Source organism: Carcharhinus amblyrhynchos, chromosome 17 (assembly GCF_965287045.1).
Source record: "Carcharhinus amblyrhynchos chromosome 17, sCarAmb.v2.hapA, whole genome shotgun sequence".
In the NCBI taxonomy this organism is placed as follows: domain Eukaryota; kingdom Metazoa; phylum Chordata; class Chondrichthyes; order Carcharhiniformes; family Carcharhinidae; genus Carcharhinus; species Carcharhinus amblyrhynchos.
This window is the reverse complement of record NC_137340.1, coordinates 18654864-18677372: the sequence shown is the minus strand read 5'-3', so window position 1 is coordinate 18677372 and position 22509 is coordinate 18654864. Positions and strand designations below refer to the sequence as shown.

The window sequence follows — 22509 nt, the reverse complement described above, 5'->3', positions numbered from 1 at the left end:
ATCTGACACCTTGTTATCCACTGCCCTTGATATCAAGGCAGCATTTGACTGAGTACAGCATTAAGAAGCCCTAGAATCAGTGAGAAACAGGGCAAAACCTTCTGCTGGTTGCAGTCATACCTGTTGTAAAGTAAGATGGTTGTAGAGCTTGGAGGTCATTCATCTCAGCCCATGGACATCACTGCATGTGTTCATTGGGTAGTGTCCTAGGCCCAATCATCTTCAACTGCTTCAGCAATGACCTTCCTTCCATCATAAGGTCAGAAGTGGGGATGTTTGCTGGTGACTGAACAGTATTCAGCACCATTTGCAATAATTCAGATACTGAAGCAGTCCATGTCCAAATGCAACAAGTTCTGGACAATATCCAAACTTGGGTTGACAAATGGTAAGTAACGTTTGACCACAAAAGTTCCAGGCAATGACCATCTCCAACAAGAGAGAATCTAACCATTACCCCTTGACAATCAGTGGCATTACTATAGCTGAATCCCTGACTACCAGCATTCTGGAGGTTACCATTAACCTAGCCATATAAATACTGGAGCAGATCAAAGGCTAGGAATCCTGTGGCAAGTATCTCACCTTGTCAATGTCCCTCTCTCTCTCTCTCTCCCCCCCCGCCGCCCCAAAAAGCTCTCTCCACCACCTACAAGGTGCAAGTCAGGAGTGTGATGGAATACTCTCCAGTGGCTTAGACGAGTACAAATCCAACAACATTCGATGCTTGACACCATCCAGGATAAAGCAGCCCGCATGATTGCTATCCCTTCCACAAACATTTAGTCTCTCCACCACTGACAAACAGTGTCAGCAGTGTGTACCATTTGTAAGATGCACTGCAGGAACTCACCAAGGTTCCTTAGGCAGCACTTTCTGAATTCATGACCACTATGAGAAAGACAAGGACAGCAGATATCTGGGAATATTATTACCTGGAAGTTCCCCTCCAAGTCATTCATCATTCTGACCTGGAAATATATCACCATTTCTTCACTGTCGCTGGGTCAAAATCCTGAAATTCCCTCCCAAATGGCAGTGTAGGTGTACCTATACCCAAGGACCACAGCGGTTCAAGAAATCAGCTGACTATCACCTTTTCAAGGGCAACAAGTTGAAGGCAATAAATGCTGGCCTTGCCAGTGATGCCCACATCCTGAAAATGAATTTAAACTGTCTATAATCTCTTTGTGTCCTCACAATTTACATTCTGCCCTAAGTTTCTACCGTCACTAAACTTGGATACGTTTTCAGCCCCAATTCGAATACTTGCCATCCTTACATGTGACTCCAGATCCACAGCAATGTGATTGACTTTTGAATGCCCTCTGAAATGGCCGAGCAAACCACTTAATTTAGGACAATTAGGGATGGACAATAAATGCAGAACCAGCCAGCAATGCCCACATCCTGTGAACAAATAAAAAAATACAAAAGTAGGAAGCATTTCATGGTGGCACAGTTGTTAGCACTGATGCTTCACAGCACCAAAGTCAGGGGTTTGATTCTGGCCTCGGGTGACTTTCTATGTGGGGTTTACACCTTCTCTCCTTGTCTGTGTGGATTTCCTCCCCCAGTGAAAAGCTGTGCAAGTTAGGTGGATTGGCCATGCTAAATTGCCCTTTAATGTCCAAAAATGTGCAGATTAGGTGGTTTAGCCATGGAAAATGCACAGGATCATGGGGATAGGGCAGAGGAGCGGGTCTGGGTGGGATGCTCTTTTGGAGTGTTGATGCAGACTCGATGGGCTGAATGGCCTCTTTTCTGCACTATTAGGATTCTATGGATTCCAGAAATCTGCAGAAGCATGGAATCCAGACAATCACTCCCAGAGCAATTTCAGAGTGCAGAAGGCTCAGAATTGGGTTAACTGGAGAGAAAAGGTTCACCAAGTACAGAACTCCTTCAGGATTGCACGCAAGGGATCAAAAAGATCAGGTCAGCACACCATGCAATATGACCTATCACTGATATGACAGCAAGATAGGGAATTGATGAGACTTCACGAAGTCCTGCAAGCTTTCAACTTTTATTTCATTGTCTGTTGCTACAATATATCCTGGTAGACAATGTAACCAATGGCAAAATGATGTGGTATAAATAGAAGCAGATGAAGAATGTGGAGAGCCTTTGTGGCCCAAGTGCGGTGTAATGAAGTTTCTTTATTAGAACTTTGATTTACTTTGTGAAGGTAGTTTTTTTTATTGCTTTCTACTGGAATATCCTTACTGCCTGAAGAACATCTGTCAGAATGTAATAATAGAGGGCTAAATGTAATAAGAGAGAGACCAGGAGAAAGCATGGATTCGTTCATCAGTGGTCTCTATATTCAGGCAGGGAATTGCCATTATGGAATCTTAAAAGATGAACTGATTTATTACAATTGTCATCAGAGTCCCAGATGAAGTATGGTCAGACCCTGTACAAAAGGGGATTTAATACTAGGGAACGCAATGCAGATTGTGACACGACCGGAATTCAGGAAGTAGAATTAGACATTCGTTTTTGAGAAAGGAAAGGAGAAAATCAAGTGAAACTATGCAATTTGTGGGCAAAGGCACTCCTAAGCCTGCTGAAAATGGGGGAAAGAGCACTGACTGCCATTTTAAAATGTCTTTGGTGTGGTGGGAATAAACTGCACAAGCGAGAAGAATGTCCAAAGAATGGGTAAGAGTGGGTAATAGCAAATGTAAAAATAGACATCTTCAAAACTGATGGATTGTTGCTCAAAAACATTGACAACCTGTAAAAAGGAGACCCTTTTAGAACAGAGCTACATACAAGAAGTGGAAGGACCATAAACAAAGGAATTAACCTTCCTGGGGAGGTAAATGATAACCAAAACATTTGCTGGAGTATTAAACTCAAAGTGGATGGGCGCCCCACAGAATTTAAAATAGTCACAGGAGCAGTGGTTTCTGTTCTATCAGGTGAAGTTAAATGGCTCAAACGGACTATGTTGTAACCTTCATCGATCAAATTACAAAGTGCGGGTGGGACAACTTTAAAAGTGAAAGGCCAACTTATGGCAAAGTCGAAATAAAAAGACAGAGAAATCTTTGTACATGTCTACGTCATTCAAAATTTTCCATCAAAGTGTGTGAATGCCTGAGAATTTTCTTATTTTCTATCCAGGCCTCGCGGTATCGTGTAAGTTTCAATAAGATCCCCCCCTCGTCCTTCTAAACTCCAATGAGTATAGACCTAGAATCCTCAACGATTCCTCATATGACAAGCTCTTCATTTCAGGGATCATTCTTGTGAACCTTCTCTGGACCCTTTCCAAGGCCAGCACATCCTTCCTTGGGTATGCTGGCCTTATCCAAAATGGCTCACAATACACCAACTGGGGTCTGACCAGAGTGTCAAAAAGTGGACCGCTGCTCTTGTATTCTAGCCCTCTCGACGTGAATGCTAACATTGCATTTGCCTTCCTAACTGCTGACTGAAACTGCATGTTAACCTTAAGAGAACCTTGAACAATGACTCCCAAGTCCTTTTGTGTTTGTTTTTTTTTGGATGCAACTAAACATAGAAGATATTGCAATTATTGTTCAGTTAAAGTGTAAGTTTCTTGATTACTTTCTTGACACTTACAACTTGTGTCACTTGCAATCTCTCTCAAGTGGCTGGACAGTTTTGCCTTGAAATACTTCACCCATTGTGTAATCCCAAGATGTCGTGTGTGTCTTCTGTGGAAGCCATTGTTTCAATATCCAGTAGTTTGCATTTTAATTGCCTCTTTCTTAATTTCTATGGGTTTCTGGATTATAGGAAATGATTCTCTATTCACACTGCTGTGAGGGTAATTTGATTGTTTCTCGCCGTTAGTTTGGAATGTCGCCTGGCATTTTTAAACAGTTTCCACAATTTCAGTTCAAGTTGCAAAATATTCAGTCAGTTAAAAGTTGAAAAAGCCAATAGAAACTTGAGCTTACTATTCAGAACCTGATCATAATGAAGAAAGACAACAGTACAAGCTCTACAGTCACCCAGGAGAAGAATATTCACATTGACAGAAGGACAAGTACAGAGTATTGTCAAACTCAAAAACAAAAATCAGAACAAGATCAGGCAGATTGATCAAGGAAACTCAAAGCCTAACCCTGTGAAGTTTGAGATTTGAGAGATGTTGGGGGTACTGGAGGAGATGTAAGGGGATGTACATATGAACGGTATAAAGACTTGGAGAGAGACGTAGAGCAGAGGATTACAATATAGGGTGGCACAATGGTTAGTGCTGCTGCCTCACAGTGCCGGGACCTGGCTTCGATTCTCTGCTTGGGTCAATGTCTATGTGGAATCTACACGTTCTTCCCATGTCTATGTCTCCCAGTGAGTGGAGACCTTGGGATGTATTTGTTGTGTTTATCTTATACCTGAGAAATAGTCACAAAGCTTGCCATGTGATAACCTAAGCCCAAATCATGCCATTGTTGGTCCAATTGCCAAATTTACCTTTAGGCCAATATCTAAAACAGCAGGCCCCTAGGATTTGTAACTTGGTGATTTAATAGCTGTTGAAGGACCCTTTCCTCAAACTGGTTATCACAAGAGTGAGGCAGATAGGAAGCCAGCCACAATCAGAGTTCTGCAACATCCCCTGTGACTGCAGACCAAACTTGAGTTTCGTAACATTTTAAGACATCTTCCTATGGAACCAGAAAGAGCAGGAAGGCACAGTGGTTAGCACTGCTGGCTCACAGCAACCAGGAGTTGAGTTCAATTCCAGCCTTGGGGGACTGGATGTATGGAGTTGGCACATTCTTTGTGCCTGCATGGGTTTCCTCCGGGTGCTCCGATTTCCTCCCACTCTCCAAAGATGTGCAGGTTAGGTGGAATCATAGAAACCCTACAGCGCAGAAAGAGGCCATTTGACCCATTGAGTCTGCACCGACCACAATCCCATTCAGGCTCGATTTCTATAATCCCAAATATTTGCCCTGCTAATCCCCTATCAATTGAGTCAATTTGGCATGGCCAATCCACCTAGCTGGCACATCTTTGGAGTGTGGGTGGAAACTGGAGCACCCGGTGGAAACCCATGCAGACACTCATAGAATGTACAAACTACACACAGACGGTGATCTGAGGCTGGAATTGAACCCAAAACCCTGCCGCTAATGCTAATCACTGTGTCACTATGCCGCCCTGGATTAGCCATGCTAACTTGCCCCTTAGTGTCAGGTGGACGAGCAGGGTAAATACATGGAGTTACGAGATTAAGCCTGAGTGAGATTGTTGTTAGTGAAGGCTTGATGGGCTGAATGGCTTCCTTCTGCACTGTCGGGATTCTAACTACTCCTGCTGTAAAGGTGGTTGCAAATGTGGAAGTGAGGTTTTCTTCATTGACTATCAGACTGATTTGTTACTCCTTTCGCTACTTCACACTATTCTGTCTGACACAACATTGGAGCTCTGAAAGGCATCTCTATCCTGCTTGCTTTGGTTTCTGCTATTGTAATAACAGCTGGAGGAACATCTGGAAGGAGGCGATTGGGAAAAATAAGTCTTGTAATCCAAAGGAATCAGGCCGAAAATGCAAGATGTAAGACACGGGTGAGAACGCAGATAAAACAACTAAATAGACAAGAAATCATTAAAATGTAAACTATATCTTTTCCCAAAATATTGATTTCTAAAGGTAACTAGAAATATCCTGTGCTGGATCAATGACAATTTAAATAAAACTTGCAGTAATTAGGATCAGGTTTAATAAGGAATAAAGACAGAAAGCACTGGAAATACCCAGCAGTTCAGACAGCGTTTGCGAAGAGAGAAATCGATTAAACATTTTCGAGTTAGTGACCTTTAATCCGAAGTTCTGTGTCTGTTTTAATTTCAGATTTACAGCATCTGCAGCATTTTTTCCTCTGACGAATAATAATGAGTGCATGTTTCATGGGTGACCTTCAGGCACCCCATTTTTAAAACAGCAATTTAAATTTAGATGCTGGTGTTCATATGATTTTCAACTGTGGATCTGAACATTTACGTCTGTTCCTGTGTATGTATTCTATTGCACATTTCACAAGAATCAGATGCGTAAAGGAAGGACATCCTAAACTTCAGATTTCTCACCATAATCACAGAACCCTACAGTGCAGAAAGAGGCCCTTTGGCGCGTCGAGTCTGCACTGAACACTATCCCACCCAGGCCCTACCCCCATATCCCTACATAATGAAAAACCATTTCTTCCTGCTATTGAACGAATTGTGTTTTGGCTGTTGCATGTTGAAACTGAGTGCCTGTCACATCTCTGATACTTTGGGCTGCAGTTTGGTTCAGTCCAGATATCACCCTGCAAGGGCATTGAAAAATCCTGTAAAGTAGGAATTCCAGGGCATGGCAACTTTCCCTGCCACCCTTGCACCCCGGACATATTCTCTTCTACCTTTTTCTGTTGGAAAAAAAGACACAAGTCTAAAAACACATACCAACCAACTCGAAAACAGCCTCTTCCCTGCTGCTACTAGACTTTTGAATGGTCCTGGCCATTCAAAGCTAGAAGCTTTTTTCCTAAAAGTTAATATTAATTTATTAGTGTCACAAGTAAGCTTACGTTAACACTGCAATGAAGTTACTGTGAAAATCCCCTAGTCACCACACTCTAGCACCTGTTAGGGCACACTGAAGGAGAATTTAGCATAGCCAATGTTCATAACTGTGGAAGGAAACCGCAACACCCAGAGGAAACCTTCGCAGACATGGGGAGAATGTGCAGACTCTACATACAGTGACCCAAGTCGCCAGTCGAACCCGGGTCCCTGGCACTGAGGCAGCAGTGCTAACCACTGTGCTGCCTCTCACCCTATCGGTAACTGCAACACTATATTCTGCACTCTCTCCTTTCCTTCTGTCCTATGTACTCTATGAACAGTATGTTTTGCCTGTAATAGCTCGCAAGAAACAATACTTTTCACAAGTATCCCAATACATGTGACAGTAATAAATCAATTTGGTTCAATTCAATTGCTGGTTGTATCTGCGGGTAATTAATGGCATATAGCAGCAACAGCTCCCCTGTTTGGCCTGCAACATTTTGGGCACTAGTTGCCTGAGAGTTTGTGACAGCCTAACCCTGAAGCAGTGCGCTTTAGGGTTGGCACCATGCGATGGAGCTGTTTTTCACCTGTCCTTTGCAATGGCTTGTGCACTCCCAGCTACTCTCTCTCTTCGAGCAGCACTCATTAGAGATTGGCACTGGCTGTTCCTTGCATGTTAACAATGTCCAAGCCAAACGAACAATGACCAACTGTGGCTGAGTTGTGTTCAATTTTTCCTGCTCTGTTGAATAACCCCACGTCATGAATCTGTTGCCAGCTCTCAAATATTATCATGAAACCAGTGTCAGTGTGCAGAATTCTGTTTTGAGGGCAGAAAAAGGATTTGCACAGGCAGAAAATATATTACTCCCTAGAACTAAGGGAAAAGGACTGCAGTGATTTTAAAATATCGAGTAAGAGTAAGTGCACTTCACATTATCAGCAACATCATAAATTATGCACCTGTCATATGGGATTCTTTGTTGTTCAACCTTAACTCAAGATTATTACTAGACATTGGTCTTTAACGCCATAGGGGACTTGTCAGAATGAAATGTGACCCAAGTATTCCTTGCTTTATTTTGCTCTAGCTCAAGTGTCACGAGCAAGTGATATCTACTGATAATTAATCCATTGACAAAGGAAAATAAACAGATGAGATTGAAACACTTTCCCGCTGTCCCACAACTTTTATATTTTAAGCCCTGATTTAACAATCTTGGAGAGTAAACTTGGGCCAGGAATAAAGTAATCCACTTGAATTTACTCCTCATTCCTGTCGGAGGAGTGTTAAGGTTAGAACTAGGACTTCATGGTATCGGCTGTCGTTGGAATTTGGGGTCCTGGGTTTGCACATCACTTGTCTTGTACCAAGGCAATCTAACTGAAGGTGCACATTAACAAAGCCTCTCTGGTATCACTACCTCCATGAAGGTTCCTGTTGTATGCACCCCCCTCTCCCTCCCGCCGTCTTCACCCTGTGCCTCCTGACTCCACATTTGACCCATCAGTAGATTCTGCTTCTGTGGCATCCGGAGCTGCCTCACGTTCCTCAACTTCCAGTTGCATAAATTTCACAGCAAAAAACTCTAACCTAAAGAGAAAGAGCCTTCGCTCCGGGGGTCTTTTATTCCACCTTTGGGTGACAGCTCAAGGAGACATGTTATCCGCCAGCCCACATTGTCCTTATGAGGACTGCAAATCATACAGGCAATGTGAAATTCCTTTTTTAACCGGTAAATGAATGGCCTGAATTGACCCTTTGAAGTGTCGATGGGTACACTCCTGACTCCCATAAGCATCCGCTGATTGTAATATAGTTTCCATGCATGATGGCATTGGGATGCCCATCTGGCATATTCTTGTGCAATTTCATGTGACTGAAGTTGGGGCATCCACTCGTGTCTTTGTGTAAAGTTCTGGCCAGTGACTTAGTGGAAGCATTTAGATTTTTACATTGGTGATTGAGGTGAAATTTGCCAGCAGGTTAATCATTCAGAACAAATCAGTACATTGTAGTATTATTTTGTGAAGTTTGGTGAATAGGTCCCAATGCGACAACTGACTTTAGCAAAGACAATACACTGCCACGCAAATGCCAGTTAGGACCCTCTGGGCATGTGTAGAGCCATGAAGGGATAGGGGCAGCATCTGTTCATTCATTTAAAGAGTACTCGCAATTTAAAGTAGTTAAAAGGAAAGCAAAGGATATTTTAGACCAGATTGCTAGAACCAGTGAGTATAAAATTATAAGTGTTGTATATTGAAGCTAAGTAAGGATTAACTATATTTGTATTTGGAGAAATGGAAACCTTAAAAAAAATCTGATTAAAGTTTTTAAAACAATGATAAAGTTTGGTTGAGTGTGTTTTTGTTTGAGAGGGTTAGAACAGGATGTGGCTGATAAAATCTGTCGGCAAAATTCGATTAGATACCAGGAAAATGTTAATTTTTCAGTTAGTCTTAAAGCAGACTTTTATTGGAAAGTGGCAGTTGGTATGCCAGTAATTCCTTGCTCCTAACTGTGACAATCTGGTGTTATGTTCCCACTTCCAACCCATTTTCAAAGAAATGGCTTGGGGAGAGGGGGGTGGGAGGGGGTTGTGGTGGAGGGTGGGGGGCTTTGTTCGATACCGGCCCACTGGTAGGTTGCCAATAAAAGTGCAAGTTGAGGGGACACTTCATGAGCCACCTATCTACAGTTCCCCATGGTGGCAGTCCACAGCTGGGCCAGAGATACAGTCTGCATCACAACCCCAGCATGGAGCCCACCAGGCTGTGAGAGCTCCCCATCAGCAATGGTGGCCTGGCATCTGTGGCAACACATATTTTGTACCATTTACACGTCTTCCAGGATTCCTCCATCTTAAGGTGGTCTCCCACCTGCAGCATTCTTTCCTTCGCCTTTTCCTATGGGTCCATCAGCCATCAAGAGCCTTGGGCACACCCATTGGCCCATTCAATTCCAGTGACCTTACTCGGACAAAGCTCTCAGAGGTGGGCTCCTAATTAGCTGCTCTCTCCAATTGGGTTCTGTCATGGCCATTTCCAGGCTCCAGAACCACAACTCGGCCTAATGTTGGGATTGAAACTTTGGAACTAAAATTCAACTGAGGATGGGGGGCTGGAGCAATATTAATAAGATATGATGAGTGTGGAGTCTCTCAGCTCCTTTTAAAAGAGAACGTAACAAGTTGCTGAGGGTAGGAGCCCTTCTAAATTCAATGAGATGAATTACTTGTTCATTAAAATCATGATGAGTTATTGGTAACTATGGTCTCCTGGAGTTTGTTTCACAATTTTAAGGGTGAATTATTTCACTTTACTGTAAGCCTGTTGCTCATTCAATCTTTCCTGACCGCTGGGGGTAGGTGTATTGTGCAAGGTAGCAGCAGTGAATAAATGAGCGAGGACTGAAGGCACGTTGGTCTTTTTGCATCCGTTTTTTTGTGATGTTTGTATATTGAATACTTTGTTACCTGACATGGATATGATTTCTTGATGTGAGCCACAATTCACCAATTTGTGCTGGGCTAGATAGGAAGATTTTTTGACCTGCAGTAATTGTCAGCACTCATTGTTAACACTGGGTAGAACTGATGGAAGCTTCTGGCAACCGTGCACATGTGTAATTAAACTTCAGAAATATGCTGTCAGGGGGTAGCCCACACCACCGCATGGTGCTCTGTTGCTGTCTTTGCAGATTAGCATGAAATGTAACAAATTACTCTCTGTTCTCACTGTGAAGACTAATAGAGAAATTAAACTTTGTTCAGCTAGGAAGGAATAGCTGAGTTTTTAATAACGTACTCATTCCTGATTGCTTTTGAAAAACCTTTCTGGCCCCCAAACGTTTACCTATGACATGAAGCCTCTTTCCCACAGAAGAAAACTAAAATGTTACAGATTTTAAAATATATGTGTATATATATATGTATATATATATTATATTTAATATATATATTTAAAGTTTCTGTTTTTATATTTAATTTTCCCCCTCTATCCTACACCCATAACTGGATCATTATTATGCTTTTTGCACAGTGATTTCATGTCATTTTTATTTCCTGCTGTACTGTGAGAATTCTTCAGCTTGATTGGTTGATCTGTCTCTTCACTGCCTGTTATGTTTACAGCCCCTACAAATTCCCTGCGCAGGGTGCCGTTTTCAAACTCCGTCTGAAAAGAGGACATTTACACTCCAAATCCTGCTAAAACTTTGTGGTCACCTTTTTTATCGAGGTGAATGGCGAGTGTCGTTCCTTTGTCACTGACTGGAGAGTCTGCGCCATGATATCTGTGAAGTGAAAAAGATCTTGCAGTGCATTAGTGTCATTTACCTACAAAGTTCACCCACTGGCTGCAAGTTACTTCTGATTCATTGCTAGCCGTAGCCATAAATAAGAAAGATGTCAGTATTTTATTTAGCAACAGCTTGGTGTTCTTATTTTTATTAATGTATTTGTAATTGCCTAACACTGATGGCAATACTCTCCACTTACCTTGAGAAGTGCAGCTTCAAGTAACACCCAAGAATCTTCACACCATCCAAGACAAAACAGCCCACTTGATTGTCCCCTGCTTCCCCATCCACCACCTTAAACACTTACTCCCTCCATCATCAGTTCACAGTAGCAGAAGTGCGCACCATCCACGAGATGCACTGCAGCAACTCACCTTCAACAGCATCTTCCAAACTCATGACCTCTACCACCTTGAATGATAAAGGCAGCAGATGCATGAGAACAACATCACCTGAAAAATCCTCTCCAAGCCACGCACCAACCCTGACTTGGAAAGACATTGCTGTTCCTTCAGTGTCACTGGGTCAAAATCCTGGAACTCCCTTTCTAACAGCACTATACCACAGGGACTGCAGCAGTTCAAGATGGTGGCTCACCACCACCACCACCTCGAGGGCAATTAGTGATAGGCAGTAAAACTGTTGGCCTTGCCAGTGACCTTCACATCCTGTGAAAGGAATTTATAAAAAGCATGATCATGGTATATAATAGAACTAAGCAAGCAGGAGCAAAACAGTTAATTTCTTGTAAGACAGTGGAAGAATGCAATGACACAGTGCATTTGATCACAAACAGACCAACCACAGAGAGATGGATATAGATTTGATTTCCCCACACTAATTTCACTTCTAGCAGTGCAGAGAGGAACGATGGGGCTTGCTGAGCATTGATTTGCCAGGGCGAAAATAAGGAGGTCAATTCAAGGCCATTCTTGTATATCTCCCAACTGGTGTTTTGAAGTGATGTTTGATCAGATCCTGCAGCAGGTTATCTCATCTGATGGACAGGATGAATATTTCAATGCATGGGTCAAGAAAACAAGAGATGGGGGAAAGGTTTCTTCTCAAATTCAAAAGAAAGGCAACTGCTGGTGAGGAATCCTGAAAAAACAAAATGAATCATTTTTACCAGCAGAGTAAACCTTTCTGCTTCAAAAGATTTATTAAACTATATGACATAAAGAGTGCACCAGATATGGAACATAAATTTTATATTGCTTATAATCATTTGCAACAATTAAAAAGCAGTTAATTTTTTTGTGGGTAATGTCATTTTGTTTGCTCTCACTATCTGACAAGAGGTCTTGTGGAGCAATGTGTAGCCTCCCTGCCTTTGCGTCTGAAGCCCTGGGTTCCAGTCTCATCCCAGAACCTGAACATCAAGGAAGGCTTGTTCCTAACGCTGCCAAACAAGTTTCAGTTTGTAAGACCTTCCAATATACATCAACGGCATGTGATAAGGATCATAGAAACCCAACAGTGCAGAAGAAGGCCATTTGACCCATCAATCCCACCCAATCCCTATCCCCTCAACCCCACGTATTTACCCCGTGAATCACCCTGACAAAAAGGGGCAATTTATCTTGGTCAATCCATCTAACCCGCACATCTTTGGACTGCAGGAGGAAAGCAGAGCACCCGGAAAAAAACCCACACTGACACGGGGAGAACATGCAAACTCCACACAGACAGTGACACGAGGCCGAATTGAACCCTGGTGGTGTGAGGGAGCAATGCTAACCACTGTGCTACTATGCTGCCCTAATGAATGGGAGACATGTCTGTTCAGCCATGTGATGGAAAGAAATTGGAGCCTCTACCATCACTACCCATAACTCCAGGCTGCAACATACATGTAAAAGTGTGTGTTGCCACATCTCAGTTGGTTGGATGGTCGGTGTGGATCTGATTTGTTTCCAACAGCAGTGTGTTCAATTCCCATTCAGGCTGGTATAGTTTCGGGACCAGCGTTCATGACCTACCTGTGGAGGTCTTGGGTCAATGGGCCAGATCTACTTTCACGGAGAGAGCTCAAGAAGAAGAAATATTTGGCATTGCACTCAGCAACCATCTTAGAAATATTTTAACATGTCCATGCAAGGCTAATCTGAGTTGAAACTGGTGACTTTTTCTTATCAGTGAGGTAGTAAGAATGTTGCATTCAATAGGATGTACATGATGGATATAACTGAGGCATTGGACAGAATTTGAAAGAACCACTAGCTACACTTAATCTTATGATTCGATGTTGAGATTAAAAAAAAGCACAGCAATTCTTCCAAACAGTTAGAAAAAATGTAAAGGATGAATGTTCAAGCTGGTTCTTAATTATGACTACTGTTGTCAGCCAGCATATGTTAAAGGGCTAAGTTACAATTGTGAATATAATTTATGCACTGTACTTTCATACTCAGCAGGAGATGAGTTCAAATTGTGTTACTATGGTAACACCAAATTGTTTTTTCTCTTGTTGTTGCTTCAGAACACTGAACTACTTTTTAAAATTCTCAATTTACACTGGGGAATTATTTATATGCCTTTTTGTGCGCACAATCAAAATGATTATGTTTTTAACTTTGTGGATACACAAGCTGGAAATAAGTATCACTTTTTTTTCGTTCATGAATTCATTTTTGTTGAAGGCATATGAGGTGTACAGCAAACCCTCAAGAAAGCTTTTTAAGTTGTAAAATAGAAGCAGCCCCAAACTACAGAAGTCACTGGTATTTTTATCAGTCTGAACAACATAATGATTAGTTTTTAAAAAAAGGGCAGCAATCTTATTTTGTTAGCCACTTACAATAGGGATCTACATATGGGGCTGCTTTATCTAAGCCCTCACATCAGTGATACAGCAGATAGTCCCCTCTCATTTGCACGTGGGTGGAAGGCTGTATAGAAAAGCATCACTATGAATATTTACTTCCTTGCATTACAAATGGGTCTCCACAGGCTGTATACAGCTGGAGATTAGGGGCAAACAATTCACTTTCAGTTTAGATCAGAACAAAATGAACAAATATTCTGGTAGATTTCAGCAGGCATATGATAATGAAGCCAAAGGAATTGAAATCGCCAATAAAATATTGGCATTTTTAAACGCATGCTGAATTTATGACATCCCCAGATCCAGTTATGTATGTGCAATTAACATCATTTGAAGAATGATAGGTAATCTATTTTACTTTTGTGATTAGGGTAAATGAAGATAAGTTTGAAAACAGATTATGGATGCAGTGTTAAACCAGTACAGATAGGTAGATCATGGGTTAACAATAGAGGTGTTGCCCATTGGCTGGAGAACCAGTGGGATCTGTTGGTAAAGGCCCATTGGTATTAAGTGACCAGCATATCCTCCTCTTGGATTAAATCCCTCCCAACCCCTGCTCTCCACAACAAAACCTGAGAGTTGTTAACTGATCAGAGGCTGATAGTTCTCCATTACCATCAGCATCACTGGAAACAATGGCTACTGTTGGTATTGCATCCACCAGAGAGCAAAAATTGATGAAGGGTCCCAGGCTGAAGGTGAGCAAAGGCAGTATGGAGGTTGCAGGAGGGAAAGCGGAGTTGGGGGGAGAGGTGAAGTCAGCAGAAAGGGCAAGGTGGTGCCTTTGAATGAGGGACACCCCTGGAAGCCATCATGGAAATCCAATAGGGGTTTTGCTTTCTCAGGCTCCCTGCACGGCGAGCCCTTGCCTGCCACTGGTTGAATACTAGCAGCAGTGGCGTGAAATTGTCCACTAAAGAAACTCAGTTAACATCCCAGTAGGAAGGCTGTCCAACTCTGGACTTCATCAAATGGAGGCAAAAGATGACAGGGTCCCCATTTCATGACCTCCAACCCAATTAAATACCCCCTCCTTCAAAACTCACCACCTATGGTCTGTGCTGAATTAGTCGCTGCGCTGTTAGTTGTGGTGATGTAGCTGCCCTCATTGGGAGATAACAAGTTATCTTACATTGCAGGCCAATCCTGCTGCTCAGGATGTTCATGACGGACTAAGAACGCACCCAGAATTCTTCATTTAAAGTTTACTAAACCTCACTAAAGCTCCTTTAATAGCATCTTTCAAACCTGCAATCTCTGCCACCTCAAAAGATAGGTGCAGTGGGTACATGGAACACCGTCTCTTTCAAGATCCCCTTCAAGTCACTCACCATCCTGACTTGGAAATATATCACCATTCTTTCACTATCACTGAGTGAAAATCCTGGAACACCCTTCCTAACAGCACTGTGGGTATTCCCACACCACATGGACTGTAGCAGTTCATGGTGGCAGCTCACCATTATTTTCTCAAGGATAATTATTGATGGGCAATAAATGTTCATCAAGCCCATATCCCATGAAAGAACATTCAAAAATTAACAAATTTGAATTCCCACTCTTGGTGGATTCCTTTTGCTGAAAACTGTTTCAAGTTGGATAATCTTTCTGAGCTGTCTAACTTGGTGAAAAAAAATAGTGAATTCACAATGGAGTTTAAAACTTGCTCTTTTTCACACAAGAGGCTGTCGGCATTAGTGATTATTACTGGGTAAATCAGGTGGCAATTTCAGACAGCCACAAATGCACAGTTAAACATGGAAATTCAAAGGTTGCTGGTCGTGATACTGTCATCCTCCACAGGTTGTGTGTTGCAATTACAACAATGGAGTCCCACAGAATTTAAAGTTAAGGCGCTAACTTGTGCCAATTAGCCATTATACTCAGACAAAAGACCATTGAAAACCTTGCTCAGCCTGGAGTAACCGTGTTTTAGTGGCATAGTGATTTATAATTACTGCTAAACAACCTTGCTCTTCCCTGAAAGAATTTGAAAGCATGAAGTCACATTCTCTCAGAGGGAAATCAATAATACAGACATTTAAGAAATATTGTATAGCTTTTGCAATTTTCTCTTTCATGACTCTTCCTTAAACCCATGTGTATATTTCAATAGGGGAGGAGGTAGTGTAATTGTTGCTGGACTAATAATCCAGAATGCTCTAGGGACCTGGGTTCAAATCCCACCACAGCAGAGGGTGAAATTTGAACATAGAACATTACAGCGCAGTACAGGCCCTTTGGCCCTCGATGTTGCGCTGACCACTGGAACCAATCTAGTGACCCTCTAACCTAAACTATTCGAATATTATCCGTACGTCTATCCAATGACCATTTGAATGCCCTTAAAGTTGGCAAGTCCACAACTGCTGTAGGGAGGGCATTCCATGCCCTTACTACCCTCTGAATAAAGAACCTACCTCTGACATCTGTCCTATATTTATCACCCCTGAAATTTGAATTTAATAAAAGTCTGGAAATAAAAGTCTAATAATTTTGAAACCACTATCAATTTGTCAAAAAACCCATCCAGTCCTTTAGCGGAGAAAATCTGCCTACATTTGCTATGGGCGTGGAATCAATGTGGTTGACTGTTAAATCCTCAGGGGTGGGCAATAAATGTTGGCCCAGCCAGCGACTCCCGCACCCCATGAATGAATGAAAAGTATCTTCTGTATAATGTTTTAAATTTAATTTTCATTTCCTGTATTTTACTTCCCGCTGTTTTGTTTGTGGCCATTCTTCAGTCTGGCTGAATAGAGTGAGTGACTTGTCCAGTTCTTGCCCTATTCAGTCACCACAAATGCCCTGTAGAGAGTGTCGAATTCAAACGAACACCGTGAGTGTTGAAATAGCTGAAAGGCCGTGAGGTCGACTGTATGTCAGGTGAACAACCAATGCTGTTTCTTCTCTATCAACAGCAATATCTGGGCCACTGGCTTTCGAATGACTGTTGCCTGGCATTAATCTGTTTTATACAGTACATATCAATAATGATGACTCAAAATACAAATTAAATTTTTGTTCAAGCTAGCCTATATTTAATCTGCTCAATGTAAAATTGTATCCCTGTTTTTAATGCTGTACAGAGAAGCTATGAAAGGCAGTAATACTGATGGGCTGTGCCGGCACACACACGACATTTAAAAATAAATAAGGTGTTTCACTTGCTGCTACTGTTAGTTTCTTATTTAATTTATGTATTTATTTGGCAGGAGAATGTATCCCTTGCTGACATCCTGTCTTTGCGAGATAGCTGCCTCAGTGAACAGGATATCTGGGCAGCTTGCCTAGAATGTTGCCTTTCAATGAAGAGTATCTCCCACACTCCACTCTTTCATACTCTGTGCATCACCCCAGATACCTTGGCTTTCAATGCTAATGGCAATGTTTGCTTCATGGAGCAGCTGAGTGGTGAGTACCGTGTGTTCTTCAAAATCTTTTCTTGCATAAATAACAAGGGCTTCAGTGAATGTCGCATGATGCATTGTATCACTTTCTAGGGGTACAGTGTCTCAAACCCGGCCATCCGGTAACCCACACTGTCTGAGAAGCAGACTGTTTGAAAAGCTGCCATCACCTAAATGTGTCCCTCCTTGCCCACATCGCTGGGAAACCCGTTGGAGCTGCTCCCGTTCCATTACCAACACTTCACTGAAGAGAAAGAAAACCCTCTTTTTTTCATTTGTCACAAGTAGGCTTACATTAACAATGCAATGAAATTATTTGCATTCATGAACAGAGCTTCTGCCAAGAATCTGGCAAAGCAGTCCAGACAGAACTGAAGTAGCGCCAAAGAATTTCCTGGCCTTCTCTTGCAGCGTTCATAGAATCCATACAGCGCAGAAAGAGACCATTCAGCCCATCGATTCTACATTGACTCTCCAACAGAGCATCTTGCCCAAGCCCACCCACCACCCTATCCCCATAACTCTACATATGCACCCTGCTAATCCCTGTTAACCCTGCGCGTTTACCATGGCTAATCTCTCTAACCTGAACATCTTTGGACTGTGGGAGGAAATAGGAGCACCCAGAGGATACCCATGCAGACATGGGGAGAACATGCAAACTCCACACAGACAGTGACCCAAAGCTGGAATTGAACCCAGGTCCTTGGCACTGACAGTCAGCAGTGCTAACCACAGTGCTACCGTGCTGCATTGTCTCTACTTCTCCGAAAGCCACCCTTTGAAATCCTTACTTGTAAAACATATCCTTGACACTCGACATGCTTGTTCCAACCTGGCTCAAACCATCTGACCAGAAAATCGACAGGATCCAGAATCCAGCAGAGACTTGGTCCTAAGGTTGCCAGTTTTGAGATACTGTATCTGTGGTACTAATGTTTCCTCTCTTTGAACTCTACAATATTTTCATTGCTAATTTTCAAAAAAAGCCTTAGGCATATTTGGGAGAATAATCTGGACTTCACTAATCAACCAATTCCAATTTCAGTTCTCAAAGTTTAGGAAACAAAACTTTGGAATTTTTTGCAAAAAAATGGCAAGATTGTGGTGTTTGAAATAAGTGATTTTTTTTTTCTCTGTTTGCACTATGGACTTGAACCATTCCTTAAATGATTGGCAGTGAGGGAACTTGGCAGTAGTAATATCATAAAATTCATGTCAAAAATGGTAACCAGAATCAAGAATGTGATTTTAATAGTTTGATCATAATTCCCGTCCATTGAGTACGTCAATCATTAGCAGATAATATGTGCTTTTTTTTCATAAAATTAAAGAATCGTACAGTGCAGAAAGAGGCCATTCAGCCCATCGATCCTGCACCAACAACAATCCTACCCAGGCCCTATCCCTATAACCTCACATATTTACTCTGCTAATCTCCCTGACACTAAGGGGCAATGTAGTATGCCCATTAACCTAACCAAAATGTCTTTGGAGTGTGGGAGGAAACCTGAGCACCCAAAGGAAACCCACGCAGATATGGGGAGAACATGCAAACTCTGCGTAGACATTGACCCGAAGTCGAAACTGAACCCAAACCCCTGGCACTGAGGCAGCACTGCTAACCACTGTGCCGCCATGTCACCCTTTTAATAAGGCATTCATTTTCAGGTGGTTGTTGATGAACTGAATCAAAATCTGTGAACAGTATCCTTTTTCAGTTTTGAATTAAAAATGTATTAAGCTCTTCTCATTATCACACTTTGTGCAATTGAGGGGCCCAGTTATGGCCTGTGACCCATGAAACTCAGCACTTGCTTTGGCACTCATTGATTTATTCTGTTCCACCTCACTTGACAGGTACATGGTCATTCTTAACTAATTTTACTTTTGCCTTTACTTGGATTTATTTCTTTGCAAAACACAGCGAGTGCAGTAATGTCATATGGATAGGGGATTCTGACTTAGAACACTGGTCAATGGATTGCCTAGGCCTTCCATCTTTGTGGCTTGTTATTGGAGATAGGTGGGTATACAGGGAAAAGTAAGAAGCATGATTACATATTAGTGTACTCAGTTAAACATTATTCCTTTTTTTTGCTACTTTTATCTTGTACTATCTCAAACTTCAATATTGTGATTAAAGTTCTTTAGAAACACCGGGATGGTTTTAACATGGGTAAGCACGTGGGTTTGAAGGCAGGAGGAGATTTATGTCATGTCAGAATGTGAGTGCACTGGGAATCCATCTCCAGCCCGCTGGCTTCTGCATTTAACTTTACTGCATTAGGCTGCTTCAAGCAACCCCCTCTGGAGAGACAGGCTGTGAACTTCAATGTTAATCACTCAATTACAACACTAGTAACATGGCTTTAGCTATTTAACCGTGGGTTTACTGATTTCCCAGCCTCCTTAGAAACTCCATCAGTGAAAGCAAGGTGAGAACTGCAGATATCTGATGCGGCTGAAGTCATGATAGGGAAATTTTCCTGTAACTACTGCCATGTCACAAATACTCACTTGTCTGTTTGTTTGAAAGGCTTTGTTGATGGTAGGTACAATGGGAGGTCACTTTTACAACTTTGAAGATGTCTTTTACACCTTGGAGATATCTAATTAGCACTTTGGAAAGCAGGCGAGAAGTGGAAGGACTTTGAGAAGAGTCCCCACTTCTATGTCCAGAAGTATCTTGTTCATTGACAGCCCTCTTTGCACAGCTTCTGTGTCCAGCTGAGCATACTTTGAGCATCCTGCTGCCTCCAACATGGACTCTCCATGACTGTTTCATCTCCAGTTTGCTCTTGTTCAACAACATCTGGAATAGCTAAAAAATAAGTCGTCGACCTAGTGAAGTTATAATGCAGAACTACATGCCTGTTAGAGTGGAAGCAGTATGCTGAGGACAGAGCTAAGTGATCCTTAATGCCAGGCAATGACAATCTTGAACAAAGAGAACAAAGGAAAGTACAGCACAGGAACTGGCCCTTTGGCCCTCCAAGCCTGTGCCAATCATGATGCCCTATCTAAACTTAAAAAAGAATCCTTCTGTCCTTATTCAGTCCATATGCCTCTATTCCCTCCCTATTCCTGTACCCACCAAGAGAGAGTTTGATCAGTGCCCTTTGATATTTAGTGGCACTACCATTCCTGAATTCCCACCATCAACATGAGGGGACCCCCATTAAAGAACTGATCAGAGGTTTGGTATTCTGTGGGGAGTATCTCACCTTTTGCCTCTCAAAGCCTACCATCTACAAGGCAGAAATCAAGAGTATGATGGAATACTCTCCATTTGCCTGCAGGAGTGCAGCTTCAACAACACTTGAGAAGCTCACCACCATCCAGGACAAAGAAGCTTACTTGATAGACACCCCATCCACTGCCTTAAAAATAGTCATGCACTCTAGCACTAGGGCCACGTGTCTGCACTAGTGTACCATTTACAAGATGCACTGCAGCGACTCACCAAAGTTTCTTGAATAGCACCTTGCAAACCCACAATGTCTACCACATCGACAAGGTAAGTACATGCAAGACAACACCACCAGCTGCAATGTCTCCTCCAAGTCACGCACCATTCTGACTTCCTAAAGTTCTGTTCCTTCATTGTCATTGGTCATAAGCTTGGAATTGCCTACCTAACAGCATTGTGGGTGTACCTACCTGACACAGACTACATTGGTGTAAGAGTGTGGTTCACCTCCACCTTCTCTAAAGGCAATTCATGATGGGTAATAAATGCGAGCCTTCCCAGCAACACTTGCATCCCGTGAACAAATGACCTTGCAATGTGTCAGCAGGTGAAAACCCAACTCTCTGCCTTATCAATCCTGCTGAAGTTTGAGTACCTGAGCTAGTACGTGGTTGATATAAGTCCTGTTATGGTATTCCATAGAGGGAGCAACTTCTGAACAGTTGGCAAGTCCTCTCAGACCATGTCCTTTGAGATGCTTAAAGGTCCAAGGGAGATTGAAGATGTGAATTAGAACTATTAACGTAAGATTATTTTAAGTGAACATTATGCACATGATCATATTTCACTCTGCCATCAATTCAACGTGAATGAGTGTTGTATGTCATGTGACTGTCTGCTACTTAGTTCTGTTACGAAGTAGCTGGGAGGACACTAGCTCTGACAGCCAGTCAGAATGAGCTCAGTGCCTCCTTATGTTCTGTACCTTTCTTCTGTAAGGAGGGAAAGAAAAGACCAATTAACAGGTGTAATGGCTTGTGTTGACCAGATGGATTGGGGGAATTTGTTGAGGGTGACTATGAGAGAGAGCTATAACATTGCATTAGGATGAGAGTGGGTTGATGAACAGATGGCAATGTTAGAAGTGCAGTAGACAGACAGCATACCTGAGAGCAAGGTGTATGTGAGGAGTGAGGAACTGAACTAGGCTTGAGAAGGTAAATGAGGATATGGGAGTGATGATCAAGTTTGGGTTGGCACTGTGCCTAGTTTTCCTGCCCTATTACACCATTAAACCTCTTTTGGTATTGAATTCACAACCATGACTCTACAGTCCTACTGCTGTCCTCATGGGCATGGCATTCTTTGTTTCACATGCAGGCTCCTTCCTCCCATTAGTATAAAACAATATCTCCAAGTAGAGCCTTTATGGCAGCATTCCAATAGGAGGTAGCATTAAAATGAGGCACACCTTTGAGAGCCTGGTCTTCACTGTGCTAATTCCTTCTTTTGCAACATACCATCAAATTTCATATTTGAAATGTCCTTTCAAATGCAGGAATTAAAATGCTCCATTATACCTTTGATTTGATTTATTATTGTCACATGTATTGGGATAGAGTGAAAAGTATTGTTTCTTGCGTGCTACACAAGCAAAACATACTGTTCATAGTACATCGGGGATAAGGAAAGGAGAGGGTGCAGAATATTGTGTTACAGTGATAGCTAGAGTGTAGAGAAAGATGAGCTTAATATATGGGTGGGTCCATTCAAAAGTCTGATGGCAGCAGGGAAGAAACTGTTCTTGAGGTGGTTGGCACGTCATCTTAGACTTTCGTATCTTTTTCCCAAAGGAGAAAATGTGGAAAGAGTATGTCCAGGGTGCGAGGCATCCTTGATTATGCCGGCTGCTTTTCCAAGTTCATGCAAATTGATCGGGGAACCCAGAAGTGTGATGGTAATGGAGTGGCAGGCTTTTAAAAAAAACAAGTACTGACAGATATGCTGCAATAACCTTTAGGTTTCTTGCATGCTACTCCCAAAATGCCACAAAGCTGAAACCTAATGCATTACCTTCAAGTGTGTAAATGTGGAGTTCAATTTTTTCTTTTAAAAACTGAATATATAAATGGTTTCAGACAGATGGTAAATATGTGTCTCAGAAAAACACTGCTATGTATCCATTCCAAAAAAAAGCATCTGAAATCTATTTGTCTGCTGCTGTGCC

General features: G+C 42.2%; 1 protein-coding gene across 1 annotated transcript in view; it reads left to right on the top strand.

Annotated features, from left to right (window-relative positions):
- Positions 1-22509, top strand: part of kndc1 (kinase non-catalytic C-lobe domain containing 1) — a 177200-nt gene that overhangs the window by 11983 nt on the left and 142708 nt on the right. The window contains exon 2 of the mRNA XM_080205589.1: positions 16895-17093. Coding sequence (XP_080061715.1) covers positions 16895-17093 — 199 coding nt within the window. The remainder of the gene's footprint in view (positions 1-16894; positions 17094-22509) is intronic.